The sequence below is a fragment of the Lampetra planeri genome, chromosome 16 (assembly GCF_965212315.1).
Source record: "Lampetra planeri chromosome 16, kcLamPlan1.2.h2, whole genome shotgun sequence".
Classification (NCBI taxonomy): Eukaryota; Metazoa; Chordata; class Hyperoartia; order Petromyzontiformes; family Petromyzontidae; genus Lampetra; species Lampetra planeri.
The window spans coordinates 13,337,818-13,354,553 of NC_136122.1; the positions used below are offsets into that span (position 1 = coordinate 13,337,818).

General features: G+C 54.8%; 1 protein-coding gene across 9 annotated transcripts in view; it reads right to left on the reverse strand.

Annotated features, from left to right (window-relative positions):
- Nucleotides 1–16,736, reverse strand: part of LOC144723085 (liprin-beta-1-like) — a 67,429-nt gene that overhangs the window by 18,871 nt on the left and 31,822 nt on the right. For 7 of the 9 annotated variants that reach the window (XM_078601667.1, XM_078601668.1, XM_078601664.1 and 4 more), the window contains 7 exons: nt 13,664–13,750; nt 12,589–12,702; nt 10,018–10,146; nt 9,332–9,430; nt 4,861–4,953; nt 2,966–3,080; nt 112–173 (listed from right to left, as the gene is read on the reverse strand). In XM_078601667.1, the coding sequence (XP_078457793.1) occupies nt 112–173; nt 2,966–3,080; nt 4,861–4,953; nt 9,332–9,430; nt 10,018–10,146; nt 12,589–12,702; nt 13,664–13,750 (699 nt within the window). The remainder of the gene's footprint in view (nt 1–111; nt 174–2,965; nt 3,081–4,860; nt 4,954–9,331; nt 9,431–10,017; nt 10,147–12,588; nt 12,703–13,663; nt 13,751–16,736) is intronic. The other 2 variants (XM_078601665.1, XM_078601671.1) reach the window with 1 other exon arrangement.

Below are 16,736 nucleotides of genomic sequence, written 5' to 3' on the forward strand. Positions count from 1 at the left end.
CCGCCAGCGACCGTGGCATATTATCGGTTTGAAAAATCCTCTAATCGTCGAGCGCGGAAGCCGGTTAAGCATGACAGTCGCGTCGCCGCCCAGCGAGGCCTCGCGATTCACCTTCTCCTGGATGGACTGCAGCAGTGACTCAACAGCGCTCTTCATCTTCTGAATTTCCTCGTCTGTCGAGAGACACGAGGAAGGCACCACCACAACCACCACCTCGTGTCACGCTCCCTGCCGACGGGATGTACTACGTCAGCAGGTTTCTCAGCTAGGACCCTGGCGGCTCCAGGGAGATTTAGGGAGTTGAGGCTGGACACTAGGGTCATTTAAGGGTCGTCACCATGGCGTAAAACGTAAGCGAAGTTTGATCATGAATTGCCAAACTCACCGAATCGGATGAAACCACTTTGCAACATTCCCCTCCCCCCACCCGTCTGACTGTGAAATGGCCGCAGACTTTGCCCGCCTTGCGTTCCGTCGTGATAGCACCTCAGATTAGCACGGTGGGCTACGTACAATGCGAAAGAATTTCAACATACATACATAGATAGCCTTGCGCTATGAGAATGGCACTGAAACCAAATGTACTCACGACGATGATGACGATGATGACGATGGTGACGATGGGACTTTGTATGCTCATAAGCAGACGATGACTCCTTCGTACACTGTGTATATATATATTTATCTGTCTGTCCACATAAAAGTTAAAAAGTATCCTTTACACTTTACACAACCCATCTGCACCACGGCCTTCTGGCAGTGAAGTCATGACAGAAGTGTTGATTTGGTCCCAGAAGGCCGTGAGGCGATGAGTTGTGTAAACTGTAAAGGATACTTTTTATTTTTCCGTGAAGGGACAGATATCTATGTACATGGAGACATCGTCTGCTTATTCTGTGTTGTTATTTATATTCTCCACAACGACACACACGGTTGTTATTTTCTGTTATAAATCACAAGGACCTTGCTTAGCGCTTCCTGTGACTCTTTGTCCACTCTTTAATTAGCTCGCGGGCGTTTGACATCTTGGAGGCCAAACACCTGCTTACCTGGGACGCGCGACTTTGAAGTACAGTACAACGCTTTCACGCGTGACCTCGGTGCAAGTTTTGTTGAATGCGGAGGTGGGGCCAGGAGCCCAGGCCATGTGTTTAACTCGTCACTACCCACCTCAGGTGGCAAAACTAAAAAATGTATCCTTACAATGTATCCCCCGTGTGTGGCCAATGCTGGTGAGTGGTGCGGTATGCGCTGGAAATGGATGGTAAATGTTGTGGGTTTACTCTCCAACACACACACGGCCTGTGCTGAAGCAGCAACTAATTGGCACCTTTTGCTTACGTGAAAAAAAGCCTTTAAAGACACATTTATATCTACGCGATATAACTAAAGATAAACCTTCATGAAGCACTGGAAATGAGCGGCGTTGGCAAGTAATTCCCTCGGATTCACCGCACAAATGAACCGGTGCAACCTGTAGGCGGTTCCTGGTCTTAACTTGAGCGCACCGTGCTACGGCGCCGGCGAGCCGAGTTCGGTTCCCGCTCACTGGTCAACACCGGCAAAAATTATCTGAAACCAGTCCTGGGCTTCCCCTACGTCAAATGAGCACCTGGTGCGGTGTGTAAACATCGCCACTCGGGATACAAAGGCGACCGGGCGTGGTGCTGGTCACCCACCCCTTCGTGTGTCTTGGCGGCCTTCATAGGCGCTTGTTAGCAGCACTCGCTCCAGGGCAAGGCTCGCGTTAGGTGACGGGTGCGGTGGCATTGGTCTCGATGACCTATTGACCTCCTCGTCAGCGGAAGGGTCACGAGACGGTTGCATGGTGAGGCGTCTGGTTGTTGCGTGTGGTTGTTGAGTGTGGTTGTTGCGTGTGGTTGTTGCGTGTGGTTGTTGCGTGTGGTTGTTGCATCTGATTGTTGCGTCTGGTTGTTGCGTGTGGTTGTTGCGTGTGGTTGTTGCGTGTGGTTGTTGCGTCTGGTTGTTGCGTCTGGTTGTTGCGTGTGGTTGTTGCGTCTGGTTGTTGCGTGTGGTTGTTGCGTGTGGTTGTTGCGTCTGGTTGTTGAGTGTGGTTGTTGCGTGTGGTTGTTGCGTGTGGTTGTTGCGTCTGGTTGTTGCGTCTGGTTGTTGCGTCTGGTTGTTGCGTGTGGTTGTTGCGTCTGGTTGTTGCCTCCCTAGCGAGCGGGCGAGGAACTCAACTGTTGCAGATTATTAAATAACTAAATAAAAGCACCCCACGATTTTGCATTCATAGAGCACACAGCGGTACCATGTGCTTTATGCTAAGGTGCTGATTTAACCGAGATAATGTAATATAATGTCTCCACAGCCTGCATCTTATATTTTGGGCACGAGACACTTCGTGCCTTCGATTCTACCCGTCGCGTTATCGTCCCACTCGCTCGTTCAGACGCTCATTAGCGCAGATCGTCTCTTCATAAATTGCCAAACATTTCAAAATACCATGGCCAATTTTGTTGCTGTTGATTTAAGTCGTGATTTAATTACTAAATAACACGTGCCCAAGCAGCACTTTTTTGTTTTTACAAAAGATTAAATATTATTATTGTTCTTGTTGTTTTCCAGAATGTAACACATTTGGTACGACCTGTGTAAAGGCCAAGGCTGAGGAACATGTTCGCGGAGTTCGGTCAATCGGCGACTTTGTTTATTCGGCCGCGTTGGGTGGCTGAAATGTGCACGATACGCACCATCGGCGGTCTGCGCATGCGCGGTGACCTGATGATGATGATGGTGTCATTTCTGTGCCGCCAAAGCACACCACGGATCTCTACCCTTTGCAAAGCTAGCTGGGTAACTGGCTACACAACCGGACTTTCCACGTAACAAAGGAACGACGGAGCGAGCGACGGAGCGAGCGAGCGACTGAGCGAGCGAGCGAGCGACTGAGCGAGCGAGCGACTGAGCGACTGATCGAGCGGTGTTCCTCGCGCGTTCGTACCCTTGCACGCGGCGGCAACGACGGCGTCGGGCGGCCTCGACGCGAGCTCCAGCCGCAGCGTCTCGATCTCCCGCTCCTTCGTGGCCACGCGCTCTCGCAGCTCCGCCAGCTCCGCCTGTGGGGAGGGAGGCAACGTCGTCGTCGTCGGTGCCGTGTTTGTTCAGTTGTTGAGCCAGCTGGCCAGGATTGGCCAAAACTTTGAGTCTCTATGTATCTCTTTGAGTCTCTATGTATCTCTATGAGTCTCTATGTATCTCTATGAGTCTCTATGTATCTCTACGAGTCTCTATGTATCTCTACGAGTCTCTATGTATCTCTATGAGTTTCTATGTATCTCTACGAGTCTCTATGTATCTTTATGAGTCTCTATGTATCTCTATGTATCTCTATGAGTCTCCATGTATCCCTATGAGTCTCTATGTATCTCTATGGGTCTCTATGCATCGCTATGACCCGACCGACAGCGGCAACAACACAGCTGATGTGACAATGGCGATGACAAGGACCAGGTTTTTTCTTTTTATAATCGGAGGAAAAATACACGGCGTCTAGCGATGAGCGTTGCCAGGAATGAACCTTGACTGGGGTGAAACGCGGACACGTCGTCGTCGCGGCGGCGATGAGTCGGTAGCGGGGGGGCGGGAAGATGGGGGGGGGCACGAACATCGCGCCGTTCGGAAATAGCGCTGCCAATGATGGCAGCGCGCTGGCAGCCCTAACGAGCCGGGATGAGGAGAGCGTAAAGCGCCGAGACAAAGACCAAAGTGATTTTGTGCGCTGCAGTTATTTTTTTCGTTGCTAATTAAAAATGTTGAAGTGCAGCACGTTCCTCTCTTTTGGCTCCCAATTAAAATCCATTGATGCTTCGATTTAAAGCTTTCGTGACTGCAGGGATTCATCTTCTTGGTTCTTTCGGTAAAGTCACGTAGAAGGGAAGTAATAAAATAATAATAATAAAACATAATAAAATAAAATAATAATATAATAAAATAAAATAATATAATATTTTATTATGTTTTATTTTTATTATTTTATTACTTCCCTTCTACGTGACTTCACCGAAAGAACCAAGAAGATCCATTGATGCTGTTATTGGCGACGTGTTGCTGGCGAGATGAAGACGTTTCTATGAGGAAGTCTCGAGACGGTCTGTGGAATGGGACATCACACAGAACCCCTTCTCAGGCATCTTTCTGTCACCTTGCATTAGCGGTTAGGGGCACACATTATTTATGCCGTCATAAAAAAAGAAGTGTTCGTCATATTTCAACCATTGAAACATTTTGCCAAAATTAAGTCGTGGGACAAATTTAACACGATGATTATATATATTTTTTTCGGTGTGCGCGTCATTCGTGACCGGGCTGAGATCATCTCACTGCACTAGATACACCGGTTAAATCACAGCTCAGTCTGTGCGAGTCTGTGGGTTTTTGCACGAGTCTATGGGGTCACTACCTGAGTCTATGGGTATCTACGCAAGTCTTTGGATCTCTATTCTGATATCGATGGGTCTTTGTGCAAGTCACTGGTGAATGGGCTAAGATCATCAACACTTGTGAATTCGGTTTAATCACAGATTCCAATCCAGGCTCTTGGTGGTGGCTGGCTCAGAGATCGAACGTGACCATTACGAGCCATCTTGTGCCACGCCGTGCCACCTCGATTATTGATAAACGTGGCGAGTGGTTGCGTGGGCGATGTCGGGGTGAGTGAGTTGAACAGGTGAGAGTGGAGCAAGTGAGGCAATTGGTTGTGTGAGTGAGGATGGAGCGAGTGCGAGTAAGGCGAGTGGGTGAGTGGAGCGTATTGAGGAGTGCCGGGGGGGGCGGGGTGGATGGGTGGGTGGGTCGTGTGGGGTCGCGCTGTGGGAGGGGGGGGGTTAGGACTCTCACTGCGGTGCTGCTGAGTTTCGTTTCACACTTCGTCTTCTCCTCCTCCAGCTCTGCCACGCGGCTCCGCAGAGAGCCCAGCTCACCCAGCAACACCTGGGCCACAGAGTCACCCGTCAACTCGCACGCTCACAGCTCACAGCTCGCTCACTCGCTCGAGCGAGCGAGCGCTCACCTCGACCGTTCGCATTCACTCACCTCGCTCATCGTGCCACGCGCTCACGCAGGCACTGCTCGTTCACTGACACGCTCGCTCACCGATTCACTCGCTCACCGATTCACTCGCACACGTTTGCTCGCTCGAACTCAGTCGCTCACCTACTCACTCAATCACTCATTGCACCACTCACTCACTCACTCGCTCAACCACTCACTCCAATCCCACCCACCCACTGACTCTCTCACTCACTCACTCGCACGTCTTCACAGGTACCATTTGGCTGAATCTGTTTGCCTATCAAATGTTAACAGCTAAGTGCAGACTCTCACCAGCATTAACTGGCAGACATAAGCTCGGCGTACACACACACACACACGTTATCATAGAGGCAGATGTCTCCATCTCTGAATGATCCACCAACCCCATCTACAGGCTGCCAGGATTACAGGTAATAATAAAAACTATTTCTCCACCACGACCAACAAATGAATAATCTCATTAATTGTCTGCGTGTATGTCGGCATGCATATTTCACAGATATACATATATATTTGTATTGTTAACTGATTTGGGAATAAGGAAAAAAAGGGCATGAATGGGGAGCGGAGAAGAGAGGCGTTGTCATTAGAACTACAGATGCCACGCTCGGCAATCGGAGAAGCTCAAAAACACGTGGGGTTGTCACACAGAGGTTGTCACACACGGGGGATGTCACACACGTGTCCAGTAGTGCATTTGTTAGTCACTTCAACTTGAAACAAAAACACACACTGTATGCATGTATGTTGAACTTATTTCACATCGTACGCAGTCAACCGTGCTAATTTGAAGTGCGGGGGAAGAACAACAACCTAACCACAATAATCAGTTCGAAAGAAATGAGTTTTCAATCGAGATTTAAAAGTGCATCGCTCCCACTGGCTTCCTGATATCGGAAGGAGGAGCGTTCCAGACGGCCGCAGAAGCACGATGCGGTGACCACCAGCATCGTCTTTGTTCGATGGCCGCCGCTGCTGCTGCTACGAGGACACGCGAAGTTCGCGTGGTGATGGTTGATGCATGAGCAGGGATTCTGTTGGACGGAGCCAACGGTGTGGCACTGCACAGCCATCGGCATCGCACGCGGCACACCGCACACCAACGAACTTACGGAGAAATCCCAAACACAAAACAATTAACACCTTTGCGTCAAGAGTGTAACTAATTACCGAGGCTTCATCACGGATACGGTTGGGAGACGGGGGGCGGGGGGAGCAGTGGGGGGTGGCGGCGCTCAGATTCCATCTCCGCGACACTTAAAATAGAATCTTCATCCGTGCTTAATTTCCCGCAATAATGATGACGCTAAGCGTTGGGAACGAGCGGACAGCCACGAGATGAGATGCAAAATCATGAACATCGCACGCGCGTCTTAATCGCTTGAAACTCGCGAAAATTACATTATCTCTGGGAACTGTCACGTAAAATGTTATTTTTTTTTCCGCGTTTCAGTTTAACAGCTAATCAGCTGAATCTGCTTCCTATTTTCACAAATAGGAGGCTGGGGAGAAGGAGAGGTGTGATGCGGAGAAGAGGCGGTAAAGATGTTGGGGGGGGGGGGGGGTGGTCAGGGATGGAAACTGGAGATGGGGGGCTGGGGGGCTGGGGGTGATGGGGGTGGTCGTTCCACGATTGGGGTGGCTTGGCTCCGTTGGCGTTCCGCCAGCAAACGCGACGACTCAAGTGGCCCGGGGGACCGTGCGTTGGCGTGGGGGTCACGCAGCCGGCGATGATGAATGATTATTTTCTCGTTTTGAAGAAGTGCTTCATTAAGCGGTGAGCGAGCGTCGGTGAGCGCCTCCTCATCTCCCCCCCCCAGCCCCAACTCCTCTTCCACCCACCCACCCCAATCAGCCGCCACCGACTAATAGCAATAACGATACTCATAATAATAATTCCACTGTTTTCGAGCGTCATTCCCGCAAACTGCACGTCACTCCCCCGTCGGGCTCCTAGCGCCACGCGGTGATCGGGGGGGACATCGGAAGCAGGCGAGCGCCCGGGGAGGCAGCCAGACCCGGCGGTGCCAACAAATTGTCCAAGCTCTGCGGTCCCGTAGCGGGATGTTGGGCCAACTCCAAAAATACGAACCCAGCCACCGCACAAGCAAGCCGTTACATCACGAGCCCTGGGGGTCAGGGGGCGGGAGCGGCCTCAATTGGTACCGGCAGCAGCACGCAGGCGCAGTGGCACACGACGAAGCGGCATCTCGGGCAGCTGCCACACCTCCGATAAGCGTGGCTGGCTACGTGCGTCGCGAATGAAGATCGACACGCAACACATACACGGATACCCAAGACGCCGGAGTGACAGCCGTGCCGCTGAATTAGCATCCTGCGACGCGGCGGCATCTCACACACGAACCAAACTACGGCGCAATCGCATTTACACATTCACGCACAATCAGTTGCACGCTCGCTCCACAACGGGAGCTGGGAATCGAACTCAGGTCTCTGGGTTGGGTTCGTAGGGCGGAGCGTTAACCGCAGCACCGCTGCCCCCCTCCCCAACTCCTCCACCCCCCCCCCCCCAACATCTTAAACCACCGCAGGGATTTTAAAGGCGGATTTAATAGCAGACCGGCTGCTCCCACGCCGCTCTCCGCACCCCCCCCCTATTGCTGCCACCAACAGGTACGGCGCTACAATTCAATTATCAATTAACGCTTGTTATGAACTCAATTTGAGGCTAATAGCAGCTGCTCATTTCAACAGCTGGGATGGGGCAAGGAGTGTTGGTAAGAGGGGGTGGGCCGAAAGCTTAACAGCCCTCGCCGCGACCCTGACCTTCGACCCCATCGCAGCTGTCATCGTCTGCAAAAAATAACGAACCGCACGCTGCCAGCACACAGGTGGAGTTACTCCGCACACTTCCACGGCCGTGGGAGACGGGTGGAGGGTAGCCACGGGGGAGGGAGAGCGCCCGGCCGGGTCGTGAGAGAGAGAGAGAGACCAAGATGGTCACGTCGCGAGAGATATGGATATTTAAGGCGATATTCCAGAATTCGCTGTTGTTGCTACTGCTCTTTCTACTGTCGCTGAAAACGCCATGGCAGACACGCGGAGGCTCAGAGGGATGAGACTCATACGATGCAAATCTACAGACTGGCATACTCATGAGCGGTTCCAATGAACATTAAAACTCATGGACGGACGAAATATGGGGAGCCGAGCGGAAAGGTGACGAGAGGGTGGTGATGATGATGATGACGATAAGAGGGTGTTGATGATGAGAGGGTGATGATGATGATGAGAGAGAGGAGGGAAGAGAAAGATAAGGTGGGACGAGAAGGGAGGGCACCCGATTGCAGGATCCGGACCATGTGACACGGTTACTCTGCCATCCTGGTTGCATGGAGATGCCTGACGCATGCTTGATGCAGTCTCAAGCGAACCGCCGCGCGTCTAGAACGCTCTATTTCGCCGTGAGAGTCATTCCGCCGGCGAGTGAGACCAATCAGCGGTAACCGGCGCGCTAACCACCGATTCGATGTATTGGCTGTCAGGCCAAGGAGGGGCTTTGATAAAGAGTTCTGAGCCAGATCAACACTCGTTACATTACGAGTCGGCAGATATACACACGGCCACGTGGCTTTGTTTGTCCGTGTAGTTTTATCGGCAAATTTCAAACTAGAATAACATATTAAATAATAAACAAACGTGACCTTTATGAACTTGCTGGCTGGGTGGCTGGGTGGCTGACAGGCTGGCTGAGTGGGTTGGTGGGTGGGTTGGTGGATGACTGACTCGGTGGGTGGGTCTTGGCGAGTCATTACACACCATGCGCTGCTTAATTAGCCATGCACCGCACCGCATCGCGCCCATTTACACCCACGAGCCAATTGGGTTGGTCGGTACCACCTGGGGGGGGGGGCAAATGCTTCCAGTATGCACCATGGGCTGTGTCCACAATGGGCTAAATCTCCGCCTATGTATTAATGTATGTTTTATAAACACATCTATTTATTTTGATCTTATGTAGAAGGTTCACATCACATTTAATTATTTGTTCATTTCTAAAATGACAATTCTCCATATCAAACACACTGTGGTAGCAATATTTTTTATTTCAAGCTACCACGAGTCCCTTGCTGTCACACAGATTTGTGATCTGGAGATAAAACCGTTCAGGAAAATCACTGGTAGCATTTGCCACCCAGGGTGGTACTGACAAGCAATTTTCGGGGCATTGACCCGAAGACCATTTCTGCACACCAGGAGGGGGCCAAACTCATGCCGGGTCGGCGAGGGGAGCGGCACTTGGCAAACGGGCGACCTGGGCAGGAGCTGCGCCCGCGTCGCGCTGCACGGACACCACCTCCTCCTCCAGGCGGCTCATCTGGAGCTGCAAGGCGCCCACCAGGCCCTCCACCCACTGCCGGGGGGGCGGCCGGGACGGCGGCACGGGGGTCAGGAGGTGAGAGTTGTTGGGGGGGGCGCCGGGAAGGTGAGGAGTGGGGGGGGGGGACACATGCTCCATCATCACAGGGGGGTGTGGAACGCGGGTCGTGGAGAAGGCCCCGAAGCGTTCCGCCTCTCCACGCTTGCCAGCCATCTCAGTCTCAGTCTCCGTCTCAGTCTCCGTCTCAGTCACCGTCTCCGTCGCGCCGGCTCCGTGCCGCGCGCCGCCACCTCCGCGTCCCGGTCAGCTCGGTGAAACGTGGTTTGTCACGCGTGAGTCTGTCTTTGTATTTACTTCTTGTTATATATATACGAACACGTAAATAATTGTTATCCCTTTCGCGCCAATTCTACGCGAATCGGCACAACTGGTGCCGAGTCGCGAGGCGGCGACAGATCTATTGGGATGTCCTGCCAAACGGGCCCACAAAAGCGGATATCACAGAACTACTTCCGAGCAAGGTGGTCCGCGGTCTAACGGTGACTCGTAAATAGTAAAACAAACAAACGGCCAGTGGCGATAACGTAACAGACGAGCGTGAGCGAGACGTCCTCCCGTACCTCTCTGTCAGCCGGGCGCGCCTCTCCAGCATCCTCCACCTCCATGGCGGTGATCTTCAGCTTGAGGGAGGACACTTCCGTCACCAGGTCCACCTTCTGCGTCTCCAGGTTGTTCCGAGCAAGCAGCTCCTGCGGAGCGACAGACGAAACGTCCGCGATGGATGAAACGTCAACAAGCCGCGACGGCTAGGCTCGCAAAAACCGCCACGCCGCCGCCACCACCGCCGCCACCCCCAAAGACGCATGGTTGGTGGTGGTGGTGGTGCCGTAGGGTTGGAGACAGCCCCGCTGCACCGGAAGTCCCACGTGGCGGCACCGCGTAGGGCCGGCGCGCTCGCACGCTGCGCGTAATGGGCGGCTGCGCCACGCTGAAGGGGGGGGGGGGGGGTGCCAGCCCCGTCAGGTCTCGCGGTGGCGCGGGACGCGATGCCCACATTAGCCTGGCAAAAACCACGGGGTAGGTGCTGGAAAAATCTTGATTTAATATTTATTTTTCCTCTTTGCTTAAAATATGACTTTGCCTTTGAAGCGAATGACACGGCTGTGATTAGGGGCCACTTTTCTCTCGGTTTTTCTTCTCTGTAACGGCGGCGCAGGAGGAGGAGGCGTGGGGGTGGAGGAAGAGGCATTGTGCAGCCGAAACGCAACCGCTATTTAAACCAAACGAGAGACCGTGAACGGATTTACCAGATTTGTAGTTATTTTAAATCCTCGCCCAGCACACGCTCGCCATTCCGTGGACCGTGCGACGGACGGGGCCACTCCGAGACGTGACCACTAACCCCATCTCGCTCAACAATAAAATATAAAAAAAAATGTTGCTTTAAAATAAAGGTGCAGCCCCTGCAAGTGCTCTTCTTGCACCACCGCTGGCGGAAGAGGCCTCTGCCAGAGAGCCCCTCCTCATAGAGGCCATCTTGGCCGACTCACCCGCGTTGAGATGATTTGTTACAATCGTCGAACGGCATCCGCCCGGATCGCTCGCAGCCAAGCAGCGAATACACATGGGTGGGCTGCGTGGGAGAAACTTATTGCGATTTGGGGAAATTGTCAAACGATTTGCGCAAATTGAGGCACGGCAAGTATCGGGGTTCGAGAAGCTGCGTTAGAGACCCTGCTGGTGGACTGTCGACTCGGATGGCTCGAGGGGGGGGGGGGGGGGGAGGGAGACGTCTCGAGAAGGGAGGGCAACCAGTCGGGAAGAAGAAAGGAGAGACCTTGGAATGACCGGGGCAGGAGACCGAGGCAGGAGACCAAGGCAGCGCCGAGAGAGACAGAGGGGGGGGGGGGGGGGACTCCAAGCGGTGTGACCAGGGTGAGAAGGGCTCTGGGGGTAAACTTGGAGGAGATGGTTCCAACCAAAGCTGCTGGAGGCCGCCGTGCGCTCGTCGCGGCTGGCCTTGGGGGCACATCGCCACGCGCCTCCGGGCTCGCGAGCAGACAAGCGATGAGCGTGCGATACAAATTGTTTCATGATTTTATCGTGATTATAACAATTATTATTATTATTATTTATTAAAGGACTGGAGTGAGGGGAGAGAGAGGGGCAGCAGCCCACACGAGTGGGGGAACTCTCCAGCAGGAAGGCGGCGAAGAGGCCGAGTTACTTCTCCAACATCTTCAGAGAAAGTCAGCGGCTGTCCGAGCGCCCAGGGCCCCGTAGGGCTGCCGGATTCCCCCTCACCCCCCTCATCATCCCTCCTCCGTAAACAACGCATGCCAGCGAAGATACCGAGTTAAACCCCGGGGGAATCGGCCCCTGCACCGATGACGTCCTCAATGGCCGTACGCGAGCCTGAGATGTAACCACGCACGGCGCTCGACAATGGGCAACGAACACGCGGCACGGCCGCATGGAAGCCATCGCGATGAGGGCGATGAGGGCGTTGATGTCTCCAGTAGTAACGAGGGTAGAAATCTTGATAATAATAATAACACCGGGATGTTCGGCCAATTCATTTTCGTACATGGGTTTTTTGTGTCGGTGGGTGTGTGAGTGTGGGAATGCGTCATTGGGTGAGTGAGTGGGTGAGTTGGTGGGTGAGTGGGTAGGTGGGTCGGTGTGAAAGTGTGGGAATGAGTGAGTGCGTGGGTTGGTGAGTAGGTGGGTGAATGAGTGGGTGAGTGCGTGGGTGAGTGTGTGGGTAGGTGGGTGAGTGGGTGTGTGGATGGGTGAGTGGGTGGGTGAGTGGGTGTGTGGGTGAGTGGGTGTGTGGATGGGTGAGTGGGTGGGTGAGTGAGTGTGTGGGTGGGTGAGTGGGTGTGTGGGTGGGTGGGTGTGTGGGTGGGTGAGTGTGTGGGTGGGTGAGTGGGTGTGTGGGTGGGTGAGTGGGTGAGTGGGTGAGTGGGTGAGTGGGTGTGTGGGTGAGTGAGTGTGTGGGTGGGTGAGTGTGTGGGTGGGTGAGTGGGTGTGTGGGTGGGTGGGTGTGTGGGTGGGTGAGTGTGTGGGTGGGTGAGTGGGTGTGTGGGTGGGTGAGTGGGTGTGTGGGTGAGTGGGTGTGTGGGTGAGTGAGTGTGTGGGTGGGTGGGTGTGTGGGTGGGTGAGTGAGTACCCCCACCACGTGCCCTCACCTGCTGCAGCATCTCCTCGGTGCCGGTGAGCTTCTCGCGGTGCTCATCCAGACAGAACTCGAGCTCTCGGATCTTGTCCCCCTGCGCCTCTACCTGGTCGGTGAGCACGCTCACCTACACGCACAAAGACAAAGACCCCCCCTTATAGCCTCAGCAGACTGTTGAGGCAAGTGCTGTTAGTGATCACCTATGAAGGCTGGAACGGCATACGAGGGGGAGGGTGGCCAGAACCCACGCCCGGCCGTCTTTGTCTCCCTCGTGGTGATGTTTACACACCGCACTGGGTACTCAATTGAGGCTGAGTCTACCTAGGGCAGGCCGAGAACCGGGTCAAATAATTGCCACTGGTGTTGGCGGAAATAGAACTTGGGTCGTCGGTTTCTGAGAGCGGCACGCTCAACATTCCTCTACCGCACACGCACACACGCACGGACAGCCATACGCACACACACACGACGGCTGTCACCCACGTGGCCTCTCCGTAGGGTGTGGGGCGAGCGCTACTAACGAGCGCTCAGAGTCTAACTAGGTGAGGGCTCAAGAAGACATCTGGACGAGTCTCATTTGCAAGGGTGGTTGATTCGCGTATTTGATGTTGAACTTTTTTTGCACCGTACGTAGCCAACCGTGCTGATTGGAGGTGCGGGGGGGGGGGTGGAAGGACGACAAACTAAGCACAAAAAACTGCTCTAAAGAAATGAGATCGAAAAGTGGGTAGCCGCTCCAGCCACTTCCAAATATCGGCAGGAAGAGATTTCCAGACGGCCGCAGAAGCGCATCTGAAAGCGCGATGTGGTCCCCATCTTTGATTGAAGGCCGGCCAAAAGCCGCTGCTGGGAGGATGACCGCAGTTCACGTGGTGAAGGTTAATGTCCATTGACAAGAGGTGGTGTGGATAAGCAGCACACACACACACACAGCTACTATTGCTGCTGCTGCTATTGCTGCTGCTGCTGCTATTGCTGCTGCTGCTATTGCTGCTGCTGCTATTGCTGCTGCTGCTATTGCTGCTGCTGCTATTGCTGCTGCTACTATTGCTGCTGCTGCTGCTGTTGCTGCTGCTGCTGCTTCTCACCTGCAGCACGAGTGACTCCCGGTCCTCCTCCAGACGGGACAGCCGCTCCTGGTAGTCCTCCCCCTCGGACCCAGGCTGCCCGTTCTTCTGCAAACACAAACACGCACAAAGACAAAAGTCACCCCTATAGCCTCAGACTGTGGGGGGCCCATGCTGTTTCACGAGTAGCACCTACGAAGGCCGGCACGGCACACGAGGGAGTGGGTGGCCAGCACCAGTTCGGGTTGCCTTTGTCTCCCCAGTGGCGAGGTTTACGCATCGCACCAGGTTATTCATTTAAGGCTGAGTTGACCTTGAGGAGGCCCAGGACCAATTTCAGATAATCCTCACTGGTGTTGGTCGTGAGCGGGAATCGAACTCGGGTCGCCGGGTTCGTAGCGCAGCGTGTTAACCACTGCACTACCGATCCCCATATACAGTACAAAGACGAAGATTCCCCCATATAGGCTTAACAGACTGTGGGAGCAAGTGCTGTTAGTAAGCACCTGTGAAGGACGGAATGGCACAAGAGGGTGGATTGCCAGCACCCCGCTTGGCCGCCTTTGTCTCGTGAGTGCCGATGTTTACTACACACCACACCGGGTACTCGCCACGTGAATACCACCAGGGGCTGTGCGAGTTCCGTTACATTCTTCCCTTCGGCAGGAGCCGCGAGCGCACGGGAATATTTCCCCGTTTTTACAGCCGCACGGGATATCACGTGTCTCTCCAACGCAACAGCTGGCGTGGCGAGCCGCCGGGGCGGCATGCGCTGCAGGAATGTCTCCGCCACCCAGCCCGGGCGACGAGAAGAACGCAGGCACCGCAATCTCCCCCCGGGCCCCCCTCCGCCCCCGCAGGCGCACGCGTGCGCACGCACACTCGCTCAGGAGCTGCTCGCCACGGCGCGTTTCCCAGGAGAGACGCCCCGGCTGCCAAAACTTGCGAAGCCGCGGGAACGCGCCGCGCACGCCGCCCGAGAGCGGTGACGCCGCGGATTTCGTGAAGCCTCGTGCCGCCGGCTGAGTGACTCCTGGAGACGAGGAGGTCCCGGCCCCTGGGACTCGGCGTGAACCGATGTGAAGTGGCTCGGGAACGACGAGAAGATGCAGCGCTCAATGGGCCGGGGAGTTAAGATATATCTGTGACGCAATACACTTGGGACTCGAGATACCCGGGTGTCGAGGGACACGGGACTGAAGGCAACTGGGGCTCAAGACGCTTGACGCTTCAGACGCAAGAGACTAGCTGCTAAGGGACTTCGGAATAAAGAGGCCTGGGACCCAACAGATCTGGGAGTAGAGGCATCAAGGACTCAAGACACCCATCAGCATGAACGTGCACGATCCTATACAACTATAAACTACTTTTTTTTATTTTACCAGGTAAGGCCCCACTGGGCTACGTAGCTCTTTTTCAAAATCTACCTGGCCGCAAATGATAGCTCAACGAAGTGGCGTATCATGTGGAAATGTATAGCAGCCAAATATTCTCAAATGGGTGACGTTGACTCGAAATTTCGAGGAGAAAAAAACGGAGGACCCGGAGGATAATCCACGTGACCACGTGGAGAACACGCAACCTCCAAATATACAGCAGCAGGTGTCAGGGTCGGGATTGATCCCACGACCTCCTGCATACCAGGCAAGGTAGTTAACATCTCACCACCGTGGCGCCCCACAGCATGGGCCCAAGCCACTATTACCCAGCACCATACAAACGCCATCCGCCGCACAACAACCCGAGCCATTTCAAGATCGCAGCCTTATTTATAAGTTGCAACTCTTCAAGCCATGGAGGGCCGCCCCGGCGTCACGGCCAGTAACAACGGCGTTGTAATCCACACCGAAATCGCAACGATTCCATCTCCTGGTGAGGCAGTTGATACAAATGGACGAGTGACCCCCCCTCCCCCCGCGGCCAGCCCCCCACCGCCAGCCCCCCACCACCAGCCCCGCAACGCCAGCCCCCCACCGCCAGCCCCCCACCGCCAGCCCCCCACCGCCAGGCCCCACCGCCAGCCCCCCACCGCCTCTGTCCACGCAGCAGCAGTAGGAACGGGCACCCCACAGTTAGCGTCGACCGGCAGGACGTGTCTAGTGGGGTAAAGTGTTGGTACTCCCCCTCCCCCCCCCATCCCCCGACCTCTTCTCCCAAGACGAACTGGACAGCGTGGGTGGGTTCAAGAACAAAGCCCCGCGAGGGGGGCGCCCCCCTTCCTCGAGAGAGCAAATTTCAGGGCTGCGCCTTCACCCGTCAGCACTCCCCTCCTGCAGCCACACGCACGTGGGCGAGACCCCCACTCGGTTAAGGGGGTGGGGGGAGGTTGGGGGAACGGGGGGGGGGGTTCACTGGCGCCACCACAAGCCCATCGCGGGGCCAGAGTCGCTGGGGATCGACATTTCTACCCTCGTCGCTACAGCACCAACATCGTCATCATCGTCATCAGCACTAAGAGGTGGGGGGGGGGAGGCGGGAGGAATCGGGGGGCGAGCGAGCAGGAGGAGCGTTCCGTTGGACGGGAGCAGCCACCGACCCCCACTGAGACGAGCCGTCTCTGCCGTGCAACTGCGGCGTTGCCTTTCTTACAATCACAGTATCATCATTGTTCTTATTATCATCCGTTGTCCTTTTAAACATATGCAGGCTAGAGACATCCTATGGAATGTTAAGTGAAAGTGAGTGGGCTCTGGGCTTGAGGGATGATGGAGGCGCCGGGGGTCGAGACTGGCGACGGAGCGGCAGCCGAACGAGGGAATGTAAGCACGTGTTCGGGGAGGCGGCCTGGGGTTCATTATTCAGTACCCCCACTTGTCCACATTCATATTAACAAAGACAAAGATCCCCTTCCGCCCCGTGTAGCCTACAGAGGCAGTTGGACAAAGAGCCGTTAGCGAGCACGAGGGTGGAGTGTGTGGCCAGTACCATCCCCGGCCACCTTTGTCTCCCCAGTACACACACTGCCCTCATGTAAACCTTGGTCACCCAATGGCAGTGCCCCCTCCCCCGCCCCCCAAGACCAGTGTAGATTAGACTCCTCGTCACTGATGCTAGCCGTGGCCCGGAACGGAACTCAGGTTGCAGGTCCGTAGCG